The 21,612-nt window shown below is 43.0% G+C and overlaps 2 protein-coding genes across 3 annotated transcripts in view; one reads left to right on the top strand and one right to left on the bottom strand.

The window, feature by feature from the left end:
- The first annotated feature begins 13 nt into the window (after positions 1–13).
- On the top strand, positions 14–4,799 carry slc25a51b (solute carrier family 25 member 51b). The gene is made up of 2 exons (XM_059345534.1): positions 14–188; positions 2,057–4,799. The coding sequence occupies exon 2, from the start codon at positions 2,139–2,141 to the stop codon at positions 3,072–3,074; it is 936 nt and encodes a 311-aa protein (XP_059201517.1). The 5' UTR covers positions 14–188; positions 2,057–2,138; the 3' UTR covers positions 3,075–4,799.
- A 1,018-nt stretch (positions 4,800–5,817) lies between these two features.
- The window catches only part of frmpd1b (FERM and PDZ domain containing 1b), a 29,585-nt gene continuing 13,790 nt past the window's right edge, over positions 5,818–21,612 (bottom strand). For both annotated transcript variants that reach the window (XM_059345528.1, XM_059345529.1), the window contains 14 exons: positions 20,912–21,084; positions 19,381–19,483; positions 18,879–18,924; positions 18,436–18,540; positions 18,164–18,259; positions 16,435–16,560; positions 16,122–16,241; positions 14,608–14,741; positions 13,102–13,228; positions 12,644–12,736; positions 12,321–12,503; positions 11,809–12,010; positions 10,640–11,602; positions 5,818–10,440 (listed from right to left, as the gene is read on the bottom strand). In XM_059345528.1, coding sequence (XP_059201511.1) covers positions 7,880–10,440; positions 10,640–11,602; positions 11,809–12,010; positions 12,321–12,503; positions 12,644–12,736; positions 13,102–13,228; positions 14,608–14,741; positions 16,122–16,241; positions 16,435–16,560; positions 18,164–18,259; positions 18,436–18,540; positions 18,879–18,924; positions 19,381–19,483; positions 20,912–21,084 — 5,032 coding nt within the window. In that variant the 3' untranslated portion in view covers positions 5,818–7,879. The remainder of the gene's footprint in view (positions 10,441–10,639; positions 11,603–11,808; positions 12,011–12,320; positions 12,504–12,643; positions 12,737–13,101; positions 13,229–14,607; positions 14,742–16,121; positions 16,242–16,434; positions 16,561–18,163; positions 18,260–18,435; positions 18,541–18,878; positions 18,925–19,380; positions 19,484–20,911; positions 21,085–21,612) is intronic.

Raw genomic sequence — 21,612 nt, 5'->3', positions numbered from 1 at the left:
CAGTTGTGTCTCCGGTCTCCAGTCAACTCTCAGGTCTGCAGCAGTGCGCATGCGCTAGAGATGCATCGCTGCGGTCACCTGCTGCTGCTGCAGACAGACAGACACGACCTACAGTTTTGGCCCAAGTATCTGCAGAAACCTGCACTCCAGCTGTCCACAGACAGGACAGCGTCTGGCGTAAACGGCAGGTAAAGACCAGTATATGGACCCTGCGGTTTCTGAACAGTGAGACGCTCTTTTGCCTGTCGACATTCAGTTCAATCATCAATCAACGCTTGACCGTTTTGACTCTGACCATGCTAGTCACTTAGCATGCTGAGCTGACATTCATGTTGCTGTAGCAGACAGGCATTATATGTGTTCTCGTGTCCTCTCTTTACCTAAAAAAAAGACTGAGGCCCACTCACTAGCACTGTTTAGCTAAGTTAAGCAGCATAGCAGTTTGGTGTGTAGCTAGCTAACCTTATTGAGCTAAACATGCTAGCCCGTCGATAATTTGTTGCTTTTGATCAAACCATTTATACTAATATTGCTTCGTGTTCTTCCTGTAATGTCAGTCATTTAAGTGCCATATGTGTGGATCGACCCACTGACAGAGAGCATGCTAGGACAACAGGAATGACACGGCAGGCTGGTTTGCAGGAAGTATTATTACACCGAGGGCGTGCTCCGAAGATTTAGTTATGGCAAAATGACTGGATTATGTAAGGGGGTTTGTTTTTCTTCCCTAATCTGTTCTGTGTCTAAAACACAGAAAGTGCGTTTTGATTTCGATTTTTTAAGTTATCCCTAATTTGAAGATATATGCTTTCCGCATTAAGATGACACATGACACAGCATACTGGAAGAACAGAACCATCAGCAGTAAAGTGTACTTACTGTACTTCCAATGTTAAAATGTTGCTGCTGTCAACAGTGTTATGTGTAATTTATATATCGTATAGGTGATGGAACAGCAGCGTATAGTTTGTTCATATTTGACAGACTGGAATGTTGGTAAATTCATATCCGTAATCTATTTTGGTAACTTAATAATCATTTCAGTGTTTTATTAAGCAAACATTTGCTGGCTTTGGCTGCCAAATAAAACATACCGTTTGAATATGTCCCCTTGGGCTTTGGGAAAGTATACAGGCGTTTTGGTTTTTTTTACTAAATTCTGATATTTTATTGACAAAATAGAAAAAGCAGTGGGCAGAATAATCAAGAATGAAAATAATCATGAGTTGCAGCCTTAGTAGTCAAATAGTTTCCTCTGAAAAGTTGTAATAATCATGTAAAATCTTACAATATGGAACTAAAATGACACCTAAAAACTACAATGGTTGAATAAATACTGTACTTTGAACACAGGGACTTTAAAATTACATAACAGGCCCTCAAAGGTCATTAGCTATGTGGCAGCTTGGTTTGGTCATACTAAACTGAAATTGTGTGTCAGGATTTCTTGAGTGGTATTTTGGTTGACACATTGTGACCTCTAATGACCTCAAACCTTTGCCATCACTCTCTCTTCTTGGTCTATAATTAGACAAACTGCTTTTGAACTAATTGTATTTAGACTAATTAAATATTTGATATTTTGCTTTCAGTTATTGGTATTGTATGTGGTGGGGTGTGGGATTCGTTTCTTTAATTTGAATATATGGTGCTTTTTAATGAACATTAAATGAATGGGTCCAATGTCTTCTTACGCTCGTAGTTGTATTCTCCTGCCCCATGGATTTATCAGTCTGTTGAGTTGTGTAATAACTCTTATCAGTGGCGAGTCAGGACAGCCTTGTTGTAAAAGTTAAAGGCAGGTGGCTGTATGTAACAGCTCAATCTGTTTAAGGCAACATGGAACGTGTAAGGGTTATTTCGTCTAGACTTGACATAACCATTAAACCATGTTGCTTTGATTAAATCCCATTTTTCTTGACCAAAATGTAGGTAAATGTGTATGTATGGGCCAGTTTCCTTTACTCTTCAATGAAGGCAAAAAATGCTATAAAATAATGTGTATATATATATATATATATATATATATATATAATATTTCCCCTCTCTTTTGCAGGGTCTATATTTAAAAAAATAAATAAACAGTGCAGTTCGGATGTGATGCTGGAGGAACAGGCTGTGGAGCACTGAGCCTCCCGATGGCTGTGAGCACCATGGACTCCGAGTCGGCCCGGACACCTCAGCCTCAGGCTGCCCTGACTAAAGGAGGCCGCTCCCTGCTCCCTGCTGGAGCTCTGACTGCCAGGCTGGGCACTCAAGGGAAGCACTATGTCTGCGGCTCCATAGCAGCGTTTACCAACATCATGGTGACTTTCCCAATCCAGAAAGTGCTGTTCCGCCAACAGCTGCACGGCGTGTTGGCCACTGAGGCGGTGCGGCAGCTCCAGAGGGATGGGCTAAGGAATCTTTACCGGGGCCTGCTGCCTCCACTGCTCCAAAAGAGCACTACAGTGGCCATCATGTTTGGCTTGTACGAGGACTTCTCTCGAGTCTTACTAGACCGGGCCAGTGGCAGCGGTGTCCCAGAGCTGGTCACACGAAGCTTTGCCGCTGCATTGGCAGGAACTACAGAGGCCATCCTGACACCATTTGAGCGTGTGCAGACTCTACTACAAGACCATCGGCACCACGGGCGCTTTAATAACACAGTCCACACCTTTCGGACACTTCTGTCAGAGTATGGCGTCAGAGAGTGCTACCGTGGCCTGGTACCCATACTTCTCCGTAATGGCCCGAGTAATGTGCTCTTCTTTGGGCTACGTGGGCCCATCAAGGAGCAGCTCCCAGAAGTCACTAGCAGGGCAGGTCATGTGGTTAATGATTTTGTATGTGGAGGGTTGTTGGGGGCAGCCCTTGGCATCATGTTCTATCCATTAAATGTGGTCAAGTCCCGGGCCCAGTCTCAGGTCGGTGGAGCCTTTCAGCCTTGCAGGGAGGTGCTGCTAACAGTGTGGAGAGAAAGGGGTGGCAGTGTGGCCATGCTCTTCAGAGGGGCCACCCTCAACTACCACCGTTCACTCCTCTCCTGGGGGATCATCAATGCCACCTACGAGCTGCTGCTGAAGCTTGTGTAAGGGGGAATGGAGACAGAGAAACGAAGAACTAGAGAGGAAGAGAAAGCATTTAAAGGGAAAAGCCTGTATGGAGTGATGGAGCCAGTTTGTTGAAAAGAAAGGAAAATGTTAAGTCCATGTACTTGCTGTTGAGCGCTATTTTTGGGACACTGGAGTTTCCACGACTGAAAGACAGCAGTGAAGTTGCACTTCTGACAGGGGCCAACAGTGTGAGACAACCCACCTGCCACATGCCATGACTATTAAGTGTCGTCAAAGTATTAAACACAAGACACACGCTTTAGCTTATTTACAACTTGTGCCAGGGTCCAATTGAAATGCCCTGTTTGCTCTCTGTACAAAAATGTTGTGGAGCAAACTGAACTCCAGCGCTTCTTTCTTCTTTTTTTTCCAAGCAAAGGTTACTTGACTGAATTAATTTTGTCCGTTCATGCTGTGTGCTGTGGTGCTTTGTAGACAACACCTGCCTGTTTGTGTGACCAAGAGCAATTCCTCTGTGAGGCCGTATTCTGCCACTTAACTGAAATGCTTTTGTACTTTTGACCATTAAAATTCCCCAAAACGTATTGTCAGGGAGAGTGTACTGAATTGAGTGGCCCTTTTATTTCTCTTCATGCTTCCTGTCCTCCTATTCGGCCCTCTATGTTCATGAGATCAGAAGACAGATACTTAATAAATTAGTGAGCATTACATGTTTTTTGAAATACTGTCTAGCAGACACACAGGCTATTTTAAATGGTTTCTCCTTTCACACATGATTCGTCTTTGCCAATTGGAACAGAAATGTTTTGTCAATCACTATTTGTCTTGATTTGTTTTTTTATGAAGTGGAACTAGCGTGTCATTTGAGAAGTGCCCATTGATGTCAGCAAAACCTACAGTTATTCCCAGGTCTTGTCTTTTTTATAATTTATTGAAAGGGAGAAAAAATGTCTAATCTAGACTTCTGTTTCAACAAATAATCCCACAGCAAATGTTTGAGATATCTTTTTTTTTTTTTTTTAAAGAAAATCTTTGCGGTTTCAGAAAAAGACCTTTGACATTCATTTTACTACACACCATTGCTGCTTTTGTTCATGTTCGGGCTACTGTTCACTCATTGAGTATAAAACTAAGTGCTCCTCAATGTTTGTTTCCTTTTTATGAACTTTATTATCACTTGTTTTATACATGTATCTCTCTCTCTCTCTCTTCACTCTTTTTATATCTTCTCTCACGCTTGCTCTCCTCTCTGTGTTGTAACATCTGTTGACATAATGGGCTCAGATTTCAAGCATGAGTAGATAGTGTCACCATGCAGCAGCTCTGGCTGGCTACGACAGCCCGAAGAGGAAAGGCATGCTGCTTGGACACTGAGAGAGACTGAACTGTAATGGTGCTGAGAGAAGACAGGGGCAGAGGGTAATGTTCAGTGGCACAAAAAGCTCAAGCTGCCATGTAAATGGATCACTTGGCCTATTTCTCCAATTCTTTTCATTGTGACTGTCCACAGTGTGCTGTTTTCTGAGCATTTTCTTCAGGATTTTCCAGGGTTTTCTCTTCAACACTAAGACTTTGCATTGAATTAGGTTTTGAAAAAGTGGGACACCCTCGCTTATATAAATGCTTTTTTATATATATAATTACCACTTTTCCTGAAGCACAAATCACTGAAATGAAAATGTTAAATCAATAATTGCAACCAAATGAAATTAAAATCAATCTATTAAACATGTTGAAGGTGAATACGTCTGTCATGTGGGTGTTTATGGGGATAAATGTGTCACATTTTCTCAAAGAATAAGCTTCATGCATAAAAAAATATACCAAATGATGATATTACTTATGTAATAGAGACACCCACACATTGTAAAACTGGTTTCTTTGTACTCTGACTGCAGTGCCAGTCCTCCCTGTGACTAATACTTTATGCTCCGTAATCCCTTCTTTATAATCAATCACACAAACATCACTGTCACAATGACGTTTTGTAGTAAGACTGAACAGAACTAATGCCGGATCACAATGAAGGATGGCGCACAAGCACACAGTGTAGTTTAACACCTTTCTGCTCCGTATTTCATCAGAGAAATGGTTCTTACAGCAGCTCTACACCGTCTGATCATGTTTTTTACGTGTGCGACTTTCTAGATTACTGTGTCAAGAAGTCAGACTGCAGATAATGATCAGATTAAGGGCAATCTGACATGGGGACTTTGGATCAGGGAGGGTTGAGCTACAAAGCCTCTGGACCTCCTCACTGTTTTCTTTCAGCCTAACAAATGTCTGTCTGACTATGATCTTATATGAAAACTTCAATTTTTTCCATTCAATATTCATTATTTAAGAATGCATTTTAATAATAGGAGTGGAACTGTTACTCTCTAACTGAGCTGGCTCTCTGTGAATAATTTAGAGACATTCCCAGTACCAAAAGAGAAAAACTAGGTCCCAGTGCTACATGCATAGATGAACACTGCCTTCGTGGAAGTATAGCAACTCAGTGCTGGGAAATAAATCCCACCGTAATCCTCATTAACAGTATTAGTAGTGCAGTGATGGCACAAGTCGAGAGGCTATTTAGGCTGCCTAGGTGTATCTTCATTCTGTCTGCTGTTGTTGAAATATTCAGCCCTGGGTTCAAAGACAGGGCAGGATTCTTAATTTAATGTCGTGACCTGATTTGTAGTTCAAAATTGACCTGAAAGTTGCTACATGAACAACTGGTCCATAGACAAAACCCAAGACACCCCAAGACGTTCAACACTGTTAAAGTCAATGTGTAATTTATTCTCAAACAATACATTTCTTGGTACATCGACTTCATTGTACGTGGGTACGGAAAAGTGACTGCTCATGTAAGAAACACAATGTCCTCTTTGAAAATGAAATGCTGATGATACACTTTTACCATTGAAGAAACTAAACAAGTTGGTGGCACAGGCACCTTTCACTGTTTTATGAACAACTAGAGATGCTGTTGAGACATACAGTATGTCTTGATGTTAGTGCTATGATGGAAAGTGCTACTGGGCATTACCTCCATGACAACTGGAAGCTCTGAAATCTCCCACAAGAGATCTGTCTTCTTACTTTTGAACTGTAGCCACCTTGACAAAATGTCCCCCAGTCATCAATTTGGAAGATTAAATATTTAACCAGCTGTCTGCGAACACTGAAGCAGTCTTTATGTCGTCTAATCCTTTTATCATATTTGTATACACAACTGCTGGCTTGATTACCCTCTTGGTGTCATAGGTAGCTCAAGTAAATCCTCCAAATTGGATGGCTCATTAAATGATTTGGCATCATGTGACACAGATGAGTTGTTAAGTGAACACTGTACATCAGCAAACTGATCGAGCAATGTAATCCTTTTTACTGACAATTCACAGACATTAGTTTAGACAGGAGTCTTTATATTGAAAATGCAAATGGCATGCAACTTTGCACAATGTTGCAATCCATTATGCAGTAAGTTATCCCGAAACAAGACAGAGTCCAACATTCCAAACAAAGAAAGCAACCATTATATTCAGATAAACATAATGCAACTATTGTTGTTTTTAATGTTGGCACACAAAAACAAGGACACAGTATGTGGAGGGGTGAGGAGTTTATGTTTGCATAGCCATAAACTAAAGTAGAGACAGAATAGGACACAAAGATATAAATGTATATCTACAGTTCTGACACCAGCATACAGCTGTCAGTCCATCTGTCAGTCAGTTTGTTATTAATAAGGTGGTGCGCCCAAAGAGGAAACCGGAGTGGGGAACAGTTGTGGCTCAGTGTTTTAAGACTTTGGATCTTTGCTACATCTGGACATAGTTTAACAGTCACCCTTGTGCCTAGTCAAAAACCTTTTTTTTACTACATAAATAAGTTCCCCTGTTTTGCTTCCTGGGCCTCATCCACACATTCCCAGAAAATATATATGTTATGTCCTTTGGATGAAAACTAGATCAATGTTATATTACTGCATACGTTTGGGTAATGGGTATTTGAGTATTTCCAAGAGGCATTCGCTCACAGTCAGTCAGGACCAGGGAAAGGGTAGAAAAAACATTTTACACAAGGGTGTGTGTCTCATAAAAAGGTGCAATCTGTAACAGTCAAAAGTGCTCTCCCTGCTTTGAAATGGTATAGTTTTGTATTCCATTTATATGTGACTGTTTTTGAAAAACTAAATCCTTAAAAAGGTGCACATATAAAACAAATCAGTTAATAACTGTATTTTTGCAAGTGTGATAAAGTATATTATCTGTACTTTGTCAGTAAAACGTAGTGTTGTACTAAACTTGAAAAATGACAATTTACAGATTACACCTTGTGGAGTGGAGGAATCTTTAAAGCAGCAATAGATAACATAATACTGTCTCAAAGAGAAGGAAAAATAAAAATTCCAGTGACATCCATAGTTTTTTTTTCACCAGAGACCTGCACATCACAGACCATGGTGCAAATATTGTAAAAATAAATACATAAATACGTACATGGGTTATCCATCCTTACATACATACACATATTGTATCATAAAATAAGAGAATTATAAGATAATTATAAAATTCATATATACAAATGCATAGCCCATATGCGTCCAAGAAGAGGCCAAGCAATGAAGTTTCCTCTCTTCCTTTAGGGTTTTGTTTGGCGTATGTGTTTTCCATGTGGGTGTGTGTAGTGTGGGTTAGAGTCCGTGTGCTGTGGTGTGCATGGCACTTACTGTACAAGAACACAGGGGTTACACACCAGATCGCACTGTGCTGCTTCCTCTTGTCTCACCTCTAAAGTCAGTGGGTTATTAGTGAGTAAAAGTTCACAGGTCAAAAGTTGAGAGGTACGTGGCCCGGCGTGCCCGCAGTGTCTGGTGTGCGTGTCCGGAAGAGCTGTGTGAGCGCAAATACGGACGAGATGAGCACAGTGCAGCGTTTGGCTAGGAGCCTCACCCCATCACTCTCCCCCTGACCCTGTCCCGACCCGGAGAGGCCCACACTCTTACCCCCAGCCCCGCTCCCAGTTCCAGCTGTCTCAACAGCCCCGACAAACTCCCGGTACAGACTCACAATCTCCTTCAGCTTGTCCATGGCCTCCTGACCGTCATCGTCCTCGTCCCCATGGACTAGACTCGCATTATGGCAGATGTCACAACCAGGACAGGGGTTTGTTCGCAGACAGGCTGCTGACAGCTGCACCAGGGCACTGAAGCTGTTAGATAAAGAGCGTAAGGCTTCATCAGGAGCCCAGCCGACACGTGTGGCCCGCTGACACCCAGATGCCAATCGTCGAGCCTCTGCTTGGAGGAGACTCCTTTCGGCCTCCGTCATGGCGCCGGTGCTGGTCCCAGTACAATTTGAGTCCGGTGCTGGGATTATACCACCTTCAGTTCCATTGTGATTTAGGTCGGGGCCTGTGATATTATGCTGTGGGTCTTGACACAATGTTTGTTGGTCAAGTGCTCCCCTCTCTAAGACCAGCAGAAGTTGGTCTATATCTTGTCGCAGGGAGGCAAAACCTCCCTTCAGGCCACCATAATTCTTGTTGGTAAGTGTACGAAGAGGACCACTAAATGAGTTTGTGGGGGAAACTGGACGTGAAACTAGCGGACTGAGTTCAGAGGAGGCAGTGGAGAAAGTCGAGAGTGGGCGGGGGTTGTCTCTCAGCAGCGACAGAATATTAGGCTTCGGAGAAGGTGTTGTAGGAGAAGATGCAGGTGCAGGTCGGGCAGGTTTGGGACGTGTGCGGCGTGAGAACTCGTAAACTGTAAGCTCCTCATCAAAGCTAATACCATCCTCAGTGTCTCCACTGAAACAGTTGGCGTAAACGGTGCGGCAGCCACAAGCCTCCCGGTGCTGTTGTGGAGGAGTCGTGTCAGCAAGTGAGGAGGTAGGTGAGTCACCTCCGATCTGCATGGCGGACACACCTCCCAACCCGACTGCTGAATGGGGCCGCGACTGAGGCTGCTCTGATGAAACAACACTGCCACTGTGTGCACTATTCTCTCTGAAAGTCAGATTGGGATGGGAGCCATTTGTCCCATTGGCCTTCTTCATGTGTGAGGTTACATCCTGGGCTTCTTTGATTGTAGCAATGACAACCTCAGCTCCATCCTCTAAAAGGTTCACTTTCCCTCCTGCTTTTGAGGTCACAGTTTCCTTTTCCTTGACAGGGGTCTTGTTTAAGTCTGATAAACCGCTGGCTACAGACAAGCCAGAGCCAAATCCAGATGTGTCTCCATTAATGGAGCTAGTTGAGGGATAGTCCAGAGTTCCCAAAATCTCCTGGGAACGGGTCATGTACCACGGCAGAGCCTGGATCTTCCCTCTTAGGGCAGAAGCTGGCAGTCTGCCTCCCAGGCTTGAGGAGCTGGTCCTCAGGTCTGATCCTGATCCAGATCTTCCAGGCTCTCTGCTTTCAAGGCCGCTAACACCTTTGCTGGTGGTTGAAGTGAGGGAGGTGGTAAGCGTGAGAGGTGCATCTGTATTTTTGGGTGACAGGCTTTCATGACTCAGTGAGACCCTCCTGGATCCAGACTGCACGCTGCCATTGCGGCTGCTCCAAGGATTGATTCCATTTGGCGGAGTGATGCTATCCTTAAAGATCCCTTTGCTTGGATCAGTTGGAGATACAGGAGAGCTAGCAGGTAGCGATAAGGGGTGGAGGGTTTTGGGAGAAGTTGGTTTTGGGGGCACTGGAGGGGGAATGGCTAACTTTGTACCTGAATTAGAGCGAGGGATAGGGGGAAGGTTTGGTGGCTTTTTTGTGGGTAGGACAGTCCCATTGCTTTTCCCCTCAACTTTAGGAGTTGAATTTTCATCTAGAATGTATGCTTTGTCATTTGTTCCATTCTCATGCATCAGATCTTTGTTCTTTTTTGGGCTATTTTCTTGCCTCTTTGTCTTTTCCTCAGTTTGTGGTGTTTTAACGGGCGTTGGTTGCTTGCTGCACCGCACTGCCGTGATCAGTGGAGATGACAGAGGCAGTCCACCTGCCCCAGATGTGACGGACTTGAACTCCATGGTGTCTGGCTCCATTTCTAGAAGTTCAGAGGACAGACGTCCAGAGGCATCCCCGTTGCAGTGGGCATATGATCGCCCATGCTGGGGGGATTTGGGAGGAATGATCTGAGGTTTGGGAGGCAGCTGGGGCTTAGGTGGTATTAGTGGTTTCACCTTAACTTCAGGTTTCTGAGATGGCTTTGGTAGACTGGGCTGTTTGTTGCTAAGTTGATTTGTGGGACCTTTAAGCATCTCCACTTCCTTCTTGATTTTAGAGGATTTGGATTTATTGGCAAGCGGGGAGGACGGCTCTTTCCCCGGGACAGCTGAAGGACCATTCCAGCTTCCACTCAACCGATTAGCGTTCCGCCGGTCAGCCAGCTCAGCATCTGTGAGAGAGAAACAAATCAGAATGAAAGCATAGAAAGAGAAAGACATCAGTGAATTTACACAAAGCTTCCCCTTGAATCACTTTAATATCCCAGTGTTGTCACAATCCTGTCGTTACATAAAATAACCCAAAGAACCTTCACAAAGGACACATTGTCTTATTTATTAAAAGTCATTACTAACAGGCTGTAAACAAACCTGATAGATCAGGAACCGGAGGAGTAAACCTCTCCTGTGCATCGAAAAACTCATCTTCAGACTCTGAGGCGGTGTCTTTGACCAAAAGAGCTGGTTTGGGATTGGGCGAAGGTGTCAGGAATAGACATTCTTCGTCCTTGGAGAGGCGCTGCTCCGCTTTGTCCAAAGGAATTGAACTTGTCCTTACTGGGACTTTGGGAGGGACCTTTTTCTTTCTTTTAATGGGGGATCTATCAAAGGGTATGCTGTCAATCATTCTCAAATCTCTTGAACTAGGTATCTTGGAAATACGTCGAAGTCCTTTCAATACCTGCTCTTCCTCCTCCTCCTCATCATCATCATTGTCATCGTCACTAGTAGCCTCGGGTGGGCTAGGGAGGTAATCAGCCTTGGAGAGCTCAGCAAAGCAAAGACAAGAGTTGTCATTGCCACGGTAGTTGAGGTTGGTGGGTCGCAGGGGCCCTTGGTGTTTTGGCTCCAGGAGGAAGGGGTGGTGAACGTCCAAGCTCGGTAGATCTTCGCTTGTGCGTGTACCACGGATCGCATCCAGACGAGAAGGGGCTTTGGCTGCAGCACTGCCCTCCTCCAGGGCAGCACTCAAGGAGCCGCTGGACAAACTGGAGAAGCTGCTGGTGACCCGTGGGTCAGTGTGGTACCAGGACGTCTCAAGGTTCATTTCTTCATCCATAATACTAAATTTTCGCAGACCACTTCCTGTTGCTCCTCCTTCCTCTTCACCCTCATTTTCCGTACCTTCTGTTGTCACTATTATCTTCACTTCCTGTTTGCCTTTATGCTCCTCTCTTTCTTTTCTTTCCTCTTCTCTCCTCTTCTCTTCCTCCGCCCTCCTCCTTTCTTCCCAGTCCTGACTTGCTGGGTCTGGCCGTTTGCAACTCTGAGAATCCATGGGGTCATCCTCATCTGTTGAGTCATCTGAGTCACTGCAGCAGCGAGACACATAGCCTAATAACGCCACAAAAACACACAAACAACATGTTAGTTAAATTATTAAAGCAGGGTATGTTTTAAAATGTGATAATTTTATGTGGCTTTTTCTAACGGTATCCATACTGGCTGATGACGTACATCAGTATGTGATGTAAAAAAAGTATCTATGAAATGGCCAATGCCAGAAAGTGACTATTTTAAGTGAAACAATTTTTGCTCACTTGATAGGGATTCATAGCACACGCCCTCTATTACGGCGAACTTCCCACACACACCTTCTTCAGCAGGAATCCGGTGCACCCTCACTTTGGGGCGCCCCAGACGGAAGACATTGACACTAGGATCCACAAGGAGTTTGCAGTAGCCTCCAAGCAGACACCCTAAGTCTTTGGCTGCCAGAGAGTCCATCAGTAAGGCAAATGGCTGCAAGGGGGAGGGCATTGCAAGGTAAAGTGATTAAAGCCAAAGGGTAAGGGAGGAAAGGCGAAGGAGCAGGAGAAAGAGGGAGAGAGAGTCCAGTCAATTAGCTTTACATAGCGACTACACACCATTAGTCCCTGAGGCTGCATACTGTTTGTGTATTGGAGGAGAAATGCTTGGCCTATATTTACTCAAGCATGAGCTTTGGTGTGAATATGTGGTGAGTGAATATCCATTTTTTGTATCTGTGTCAGTGTATGAGTGTCTACGTGTTGATGAATAATAGAGTCTAGTATCTCAGTGTCTTTCTTACCTTCATGTCGTGCAGTGAGATGCGCAGTAGGCTGACTTTGTCCGACTCAGAGAGCAGCTCCACTCGGCTGATGCTGCTGAACTCCACCAGTGTAGAGATCATGTTGAGCTTGTGGTTAATCACCTGACTCATCCCATACTTGGCTCCCACCAGCAGGCTGACCAACACCTCCCTGTCCTGAAGCTGAGTGTAGATGAGAGTTAGGTGCAAATGTGTTTTGAGGTGGAAGATAACATAGATGCGTAGAACCTTTTGAACAAGATCCAAAACTACATCCCTTTGCAAGCAGACCCACCAGATGATATCAGGCTCTAAATGCTTACCATCATCGTAGCTGTGTAGGACCGTCCCCCATATGAAATGAGCTCTCCCAGCTGAGTGAGGTAGGCCAATCGAGCCTGAGTTGCAGAAATGACCTAAAACACGGCAGCAGACAAAAAAGACGAGGGACGAAGAACAGTGAAGCAGACAGCAAGGACACAGAATGACAGAAAACCAGGAGGGGGAGTAATAATTCTCTCCATAGAGAAATATGCTGCACTTATTTTCACAGAAACATTACCCAAGCCAGATAATTATTATTCCCTTTAGTAATCAGCCTCCCACCCACCATCTATCGTCCTCCCAACCTGCTGTCACTTTACCACACTTTAAACCTCAGGGAGATTAGCATTAGCAAGTGTCAGCTAAAAAGTACCCTAAACCCACTACTAAAGTGTCACTATCTATCTCTTTACGTCTTGCAATGTCTCCGTCCACTCATCCATCACTCAGTATGTACCTTCTGGCGTGGCTCTAGCAGGGACTGGATCTTTTTGAGGTGGTAGCTGATGGCTTTCCTCAGGTCCTTCTCCCTCATGTTGCTCAGCAGTGTGGGAGAGATGAAGCTGTCCATGCCAAACTCCTTCCTGTCATCACCACACAGAGGAAGGATTAGCACACTGATACATATTTATAGAACTCTGTAACTGTGAACACAGTGCACCTCATGTACTATGCATTCATTTATATATCATTGGGGAATAATGGAGCACCATTTAAAAGGCACAGGGAGGGGAAGTAAGACAAATGTGGACATGTTGGACAAGAACTGTGCACTATGATGCAGCTCCAAAGTAAAGCTTTATTTTCACTGAAACACCAAACTGCACTCTAATTGTGTCCTGCGTCACTAACCATTTGTCAGGTTAATACCGAAATGCAATACACATACGAAGGTGACGGTGAAAGTGAGGCTTACATTAGATTTTCTGGTAACATTAGATTTTCTGCATAGCTACGCACATTATTGTTATTAGTAAGTTATTAGTTATTACAGTTATTAGTATAAGTAGTATGTTGATATACATATACTGTATGTTTTTAAAAATAGTTGGCCTCGGGTCTAATCCCTGAGGGAATCAGTAAGTCTACCTACCAGTAAGTTTGATGTTCCTACACCCAAAAAGTTGAAATAAAATATTTTTACCTCTTTCCATGAAATGGTTGTGACAATGTGATTTATTCTTGACAGATAAAGTGTATATCTTCTCAAAACTTTATTAATACATCTCTTCCAAACATATCACAATGAAAATAAAACCACAATAAACAGAGGATTGTGTCTGAAAACAAAATTATTCCAACTTTATGGGCGACCATGTGGATTAAACCAAATACAGACTTTACCTAAATTTAAAATTAAAATTAAAATGCATATTGTGATTTGTGGAGTAGGCATGTGGAGTATCCATATCTGCTGATGTTGCTGTTTTCTTTTTCCCATAAGCTGCCACTAGATGTTACTAAACAGTCATATTTTAACTGAGCTGCACTCACGACTGCATAATCAGTTTAATTTGAGCCAGAAAAAAAGCCTACGTCTGCAACACACAGTCTATTTATGACTGCAATGACGCATTTAATCATAATAATCTGGGACTGGTGAGTCAGAGTAGGGGTCTTTTGATAGATCTGTGCTTATGTGCATTTATAGCTTTATGTGTGAAAAAGAAGGACAGAGAAACACAGAGAGAGGGAAATTGCAAAAAGAAACTTCTGATCCGCACACAGGAATTAGGGCAAACACACACCCTTGTGCAAAAATGCAACAAAAATTCCAATCACATTAATAGATTATGCATTTAGAGCACACACTTATCCGAAACAAATTACAATGATTGCAGCAGTAGAACAAGCTCGAACCCTTAGAGCACAAAAATTACAAAAAACACTGGGGAGTGTTGGGGTTAGGACCCTACTGTCCCTCCAGTGTGACCCGAAAAAAAACCCAACACATATGACTCACGTAATACTCTTGATAGAGGCCCTGGTCTGTCCACAACTGTCTAGTCTCTCGTGCATGTGCAGGGCGGCAAGGCGGAGTGCAGTGTTACACTTCATTTCTACTGCAAAACGCTCCTGCAGCACGTCCCCAACACTCTGCAAACACACACACACAGTCACGGACGTTACAAATACGCATGCAAATTGCAGTAAGCATACCAAGCTGAAAAGCCCCATGTTTTTATATTTACTTGTTTAATATACCAGCATTAACTTCAAGTCAGACATGCAAAATACACAGCTCATGAACATCTTTACAAGTAAACCAACATTGGGACACTCAATGTGCCACTCTTACAGCAAAACAAACACAGCAGGAGGCAAAGACTCCGCTAAAACAATAAATCATGGTGACATAAATGGCACTCCCAGAGCTTTACTGTGCAACACAAATATGCGAAGACAAATTGCGGCTTTGAGGCTTTTCATCCGGTGTTGAAATATAGTCGCAAAGTTGAGCTACATAACAGCACGTATCTGACTGTATGTACTTTGTTAACTTACATAATTTAGTTTACAAGGTAAAACAAAGTCACAGTAATACATCTTATTATATGGGATGGGCTGTTTTGAACCAATATAAGGAACACACATGAAGCAACTGCATGTTAACTCCAAATGTCTTTCCAATTCTGATTCTTGTGCTATTGTTGTAATGTTTTTAGAGCAGTTTTATCACGCTACAGCAAGTTTCCAGCTCTATTAAATATCAGATGTACAGCTACATTTGGAAAGTGGCCATTTTTTGTTTTTAGAGTGTAAACAGTGGGGTGGAATGGCTCAGGAGGCAGAACATTCATCGATTAATGGGAAGGTTTGACACTTTGAAACTGTCAAAGTGTCCTTGTCAAAGACACTGAAGCTGCTATTGATGAGCAGGTTTGCACCTTGCATATGAAAGTGTGTGTGAATAGATGAATGTTGACAGACATGTAGTACAGTACAGTGCTTTGAGTGGTTGCCAGTTTTAAAAAGCGCTTTATAAAACTTATTTATCTATAAATGTCATCCTTTTACTATGTGAACATTTAGACTTGTTAGAAGATGGACAGAAAGAAAAAAATATATTGTAAAAATCTTTATTCATTGATAATCTATGCTTCTCAAATGTGCAATATCTGTGAAATACAAAAAAGCAAACAAAAAAACATCAAAATAAAATAATAATAATAATAATAATAATAATAATAGTAATAATAATAATAATAATAATAATAAATGCCAATTAGCAGCCATGTAAGTATTTATGTATATAAGGTGTATATAATCTATGTATATTATATATTTACATGTCTTATTTTTTATTCTTTATTCTGTTTTTTTATATCTTTGTACTTCCCCGTCTGTATCTTGAGCAGCTGTAACATCTTAATTTCCCCACTTTGGGATAGATAAAGTCTTATCTTATCTTATCTTATCTTATCTTATCTTATCTTAGAAAGTCTTACTCTACATGAGAGAATTAGCTTCTCTGACCTGTAAAAAGAGGTACTCAAAGGTAGAGGGGTCATCCTGCAGCAGGTCCATGGGGTCTCTGGGGATGAAACACACCCTGAACAGACATCTGTAGTCATGGGAGTCTTTTTTCTGCACCACCTGGTGAAGATTGAAAAAAAAATGGACATTTAAAGATGCACACAAGCTCTAAGAATAAAAATAACACTGCATCCAATCATTGCTGAGTTGTAGGTCTGCTGTTACTGTTCGAAAGTTAAAATAAATTACACCTAATGATGAAATGAATTCTACAAATACTTCATCTGTTTTATGCATTCATAGTGTCCTTCACCTTCTGTATGAGCTCGTCTTCGTGCAGCAGCAGTAGTTTGGTGATGCTATACTGTTGCTCTAGCACCAGGGCAAAGTACTCGATGGCCCGGATGGACAGTTTATCCTTCAGAGTCAGCACAATGTCCTGGAATGGTGAAAAACCAACAGTTCAGACCCCCTTAGACAAACATGTTCCATCCCCGTCTGCTGATGGCAGATGGTCAAATCTGATCCCCCCCCTGGTCAGTTTCCCTTTGGCTGGGAATACAAACTGAAATACAAATACAAAACCTGCTACAACAATAATAATGTGCTCATGAAGACGACAACAGGCATGAATGTACTCACGGTGAGCTACTGATCCAATTATGTACCTTCTATCTCATTATCCTGATTGTATACATTACACCTCTCTGTCTGCAAGGGCACAACTGGACTCAGATATCTAGAGTCACTAAAAAACAAATCCAGCTTGAAACCAGTGCTGAATCACAACACACTCTTCTTCTCAGTTTTAAATGTTTCATAACTTCTCTTCCTCCTACAGAAGCAATATAATTATTATTTCTTTTTGTACTTTTCCACCATCAGGAGCAGTCACAGCCTACACACACTCTCCCAACCTTGAGGCGATCACAGCATAACTTGTGGTGTGCCTAATTACAAAATACACCCACTCATTTCTAGGAAGCCTTTCACAACTAGATCCACTGTTTGGTCTCTTAATGCACATGGAAACCTGAGAGGGCCAATGATTGGATCCTTTGAGGATGATAATATAGGCAACATAATTAATCTATAGCGATACTCATTTTTATAAATGGTAAAATGGACCTGCACTTATATAACGCTTTTCTAGTCGCTTTGCAACCACTCAAAGAGCTTTACACTACAGACTGCGCTCATTCACCCGTTCACACACATTCATGCTGGTGGCAGAGGCTACCCTAAACGGTGCCACCTGCCACCATTGGGAATTCATTCACACACCGATGAACGCAGCATTGGGAGCAATTTGGGGTTCAGTATCTTGCTCAAGGATACTTCGACATGTAGGCTGCCGTGGACAGGGATCAAACCACCAACCATCCGATCACTGGGCGAACGCTCTACCAACTGAGCAACAGCCACCCCTTATTATATTGTGTCTCATTGTTGCTTATTGCTATAGTTACAGTAAGATTAGTACATTCAGCCTTTTACTTTGGGCAACAAGGTTTTTGGTTCAGTTTGTTTGTTGTCTGTTTGTCAGTGGGATTACAGAAAATTACAGTCCCTATTATCATGAAACTTGGTGAAAGGGTGCAGCATTGGCCAGTGAAGAACCCATTACGTACACTTTGGAGCAGATCTGAATCATGGGGCGGATACACTTATACTCTTTCACTTTCCTTGAGAGACAGCCTTAATCATGGCCTTGCTGAAGGTCTGCACTCTCCAAGTGCTCTTCTAGATCAGCTGGGTTCCATTTTGTCAAATAAATGAACACATAAAATGTTGCTCATTGGCTTTCGTAGAGCACACTGGTATTGACAAACATGTCAGCCGCCCAAGAATGATGCTGCCAACTCCTTGGCCGCACAGTAATGAGATGCATCATCCAATTACCCATCTGCCAGTCTAGATTCATCAAAACTGACACAGTAGTGAAGCAGTTATGGTCTTTTAAAGCGCTAAACTTTGACCATCCATTTTCACCAACATTCTTTGATAAAAGTGTCCCTCTCGAAAATCTGCTTAATACACACCTTGACAGTGGTGCTGTTGTCGAACTTGAAGGCCTTGGTCTGTCCGTTCTCTAAATAAACTTTGAGGACATTGGGCAGGAAGAGAAGAGAGTTTCCCTGAAGGAGAGAAGTGAGAGATATCATTGTGGTTAGACAGGAATCAATATCAAACAAGAGATAAAATAGAAAATAAATGAGAAAATAAATCCAAATGAAGTCTGATCAAAAGTGTGAGAGATGAAGAGATGAGAGTCACTCAGCCTTCAGTCTGGGTGCAATAAGCGTTTTCCAACCTGAGTGTGCCCGTTGACCACCACCTCCTCTGCAAAGCGCACTTTAACTGGATTACTCCTCAGACGAGCTCTCTTCTCTGCCGACATGATGGATGACTTGGGATTCTGCAATACAAAGACACGCACCACCGACATTATGTGAGGGCTGGACCACCGACTAAGACACACACTCTTGTTGAGCTCAAACAAGTGAGATGACACAATAAATTCAGAGAGCAACAAACTGTGGGACACCAAGGGCAATCAAACAGTCAACAAGCATGTATTTACATTTTAAACATCACAATCTAAAGTAATGTGAAGGCACTTAATATGGATTTACAGTCACATGCTTGGAAACACACAGAGCTTATGTTTTATTTTAATGACGGATGGTGTAATGACTCTTTGTGAATGTGTGTTTGTGTTGAGCGGGAGGTCATCAATGTCTTCTTTGTACTCACTGTCATGTGTCGCAGGATAGTCACATTGATACAATCCTCCAAGTCCCTGGGGCGGAGAAACAATGCACACACACATAAACACACACGGTTGCGCGCACATGCACACGAGAGAGATTATTATCTTTCTGTCCAGCTGTCAAGTAAGCACTTTCTCCTCTGACCTTTGCCCTTAACTTGTTAAGCCTTTCTCACACACACACACACACACACACACACCCTTACAAATGAATCACACACTCAGAAATGCACTCCAGAAAACAACTATGACATGGCACTTAATCACTGGATGGACCGGACACACTGGTAGGTCATCACTGGTTCCAGTAACTGAAGTGTTTTGTCATCATCCAAAGAAGGAAAGTACCTTAAGCATCACAAAGCTAGATAGATAGATAGATAGATAGATAGATAGATAGATAGATAGATAGATAGATAGATAGATAGATAGATAGATAGATAGATAGATAGATAGATAGATAGATAGATAGAAAGTAATTCTCACCTTAAGACATTTTCCACCTGCTCAGCGCTCAAGTCCTCCAGCACTGTATCATTAATCTGCAGCACCTGGTCTCCTGGGTACAGTATCCCATCTGCAGGACTCCCTACACATAGACAAACACACACACACACACACACACACACACACACACACACACACAACCACAATGAAGTGTCAGCGCTTGCATAAAACAAAAACCCAGCTGCAAACGTGGGCTTGCACTTTCAGTTCAGTGAAAAGGGAGATATACACACATACGCAGACACACACACACAAAATGACACATATGGTTATTCAACATGGCTGACTCAACACTGTTCAGCTGAGCTCTCCAGGATGTGAGGGGTTACAGTTATTCTGGTTCTCATCCAGCTCGGCTTCGCTCTGCTTTCTCTAGTTATTTATACTCATTTGTCTTGAGGCAAGAGAGCACGACTGAAGCACAGCAGTTTCAGCTTACTCTAACACACACACACACGCATATATAAGCATACTAAGTGTATTTATGAGCAAACACATACGCCCATGCACACATATTTTCACACACCCCGACTGAATGGCAAAGCCCCTTCTGTCCCTGATTTTTGACCCACTGACGGCATCCAACACTGCTTTGCAAGCTTACACACACACACACCACACACACAGGGTACACTTGCACACATTCCCTCTCTCCTGCCAGACAACCCAACCCCACCCCCCACCCAGTCAAGCTTTCATGTCAGCGCTGCCAATATCCTGATCTGTGCGGTTTTTCAAGTCCCCTCCCTTCCTCCTCTTTCTTTTTTCTATCCTTTCTTCCTCATCTACCACTCTCCTCTCACATTCACCTCCTCACCACCACAACCTCACTGACTTCTCCCACAGCCAGAGGCATCACCCCCCTCCCCCTCCCCCACCCACCCCTCGAGCACTCTGCACACTTTCACACTCATTATTTTGCTCTCTTTTCCATATTTGGAGCCTGGCTGTTGTCTATCGGTCTTCCTGCTGTTAAATCTTGTCTCCTGTTATCACTTGTCTCTCTTTTTGGCAGCAGATAGCAATTACAGAGCTGGTGGCAGGGTGGGATCCTTTATCAGCTTATTTTACAGGACAGACATAAAAGTAATGGATCAGTCTCTCTCACCCCTCCCTCTCTCTTTTTTCTACCCCCACCCCTAGCCCCCGGCCCCCTCAAAGTTGCCTAAATGAAAAGTGATTGAATTTAAAAAGGATGAGCAGGTGGCTCTGTTGTTTCTGCGGCTTTTCTGGCACCGTGCCCTGCAGTTTGAATTCCAGTGGAGAGTCAATATGTGTGTGTGTGTGTGTGTGTGTGTGTGTGTGTGTGTGTGTGTGTGTGTGTGTGTGTGTGTGTGTGCGTGTGTGCGCGTGTGTGTGCGTGTGCACGTGTGTGTGCGCGTATGTGTGTGAGAGAGAGAGTGTGTGTAAATCTGTCTTGCTGCAGGGGTGCAATGTTGCATAAAGCAGCATAAGCAAATTGATGTTATCCACCTCGACAAACACGTTACACACACGCCATTATACGTACCTGGGACGACGTCCCTGACCAGCAGGGGTGCGTTTGTGGTGAGGATGAAGCCATGTCCAGTGCTGCTGTCCAGGACCGGGTCCCTTGTGATCTGCAGCGTCAGCTTGGCCTGGAAGTTTTGATTGGACAGACTGTTGGAGCGCTGCGACCTCCCATCGCCTAGCAACCGCTCTCTGCAGAGGTCAAACAGGGTAAACAGGTAAACAGCTTGGAAACTACAACACTGTGGTCCTTCAAGTATAAATTCAGGCGGATCGAAGGGGAGACAGTTACAGTGTTCCTGTTAACTTTAATAATCTTTTTTTTTTCAGCAAAACTCAAAGGGACTGTTTTACAAAACAGAAAGAAAGCAGGAACAACTTCACATTTTTGCTTTTTAAGTAACTGAAATGAGTAATCAATCACCAAAATAGTTGCCAATTGATTAGTCTTTTGACTAATCGATGAATTGCCTAATCTGATCAGTTCTGAGACACTACAGCAGCTAGCTACTCCGTGATGCTGCACTTTAGCACAGCAGTGCTCTGAGCTAAATGCTAACATCAGCATGCTAACATGCTTCCAATGACCGTGTTAACATGCTGATGTTTATCAGGTAAAATGTTTGCTTACCATCTTAGTTTAGCATTTTAGCATGCCAAATTTGCTTATTAGCACTGAACACAACTGAGGCTGATGTCATTGAGGTATTTGATATACAC

Source organism: Centropristis striata, chromosome 12 (assembly GCF_030273125.1).
Source record: "Centropristis striata isolate RG_2023a ecotype Rhode Island chromosome 12, C.striata_1.0, whole genome shotgun sequence".
Lineage (NCBI taxonomy): Eukaryota > Metazoa > Chordata > Actinopteri > Perciformes > Serranidae > Centropristis > Centropristis striata.
The sequence above is the reverse complement of the archived record's forward strand: the minus strand, read 5'-3'. Positions and strand labels throughout refer to the sequence as shown.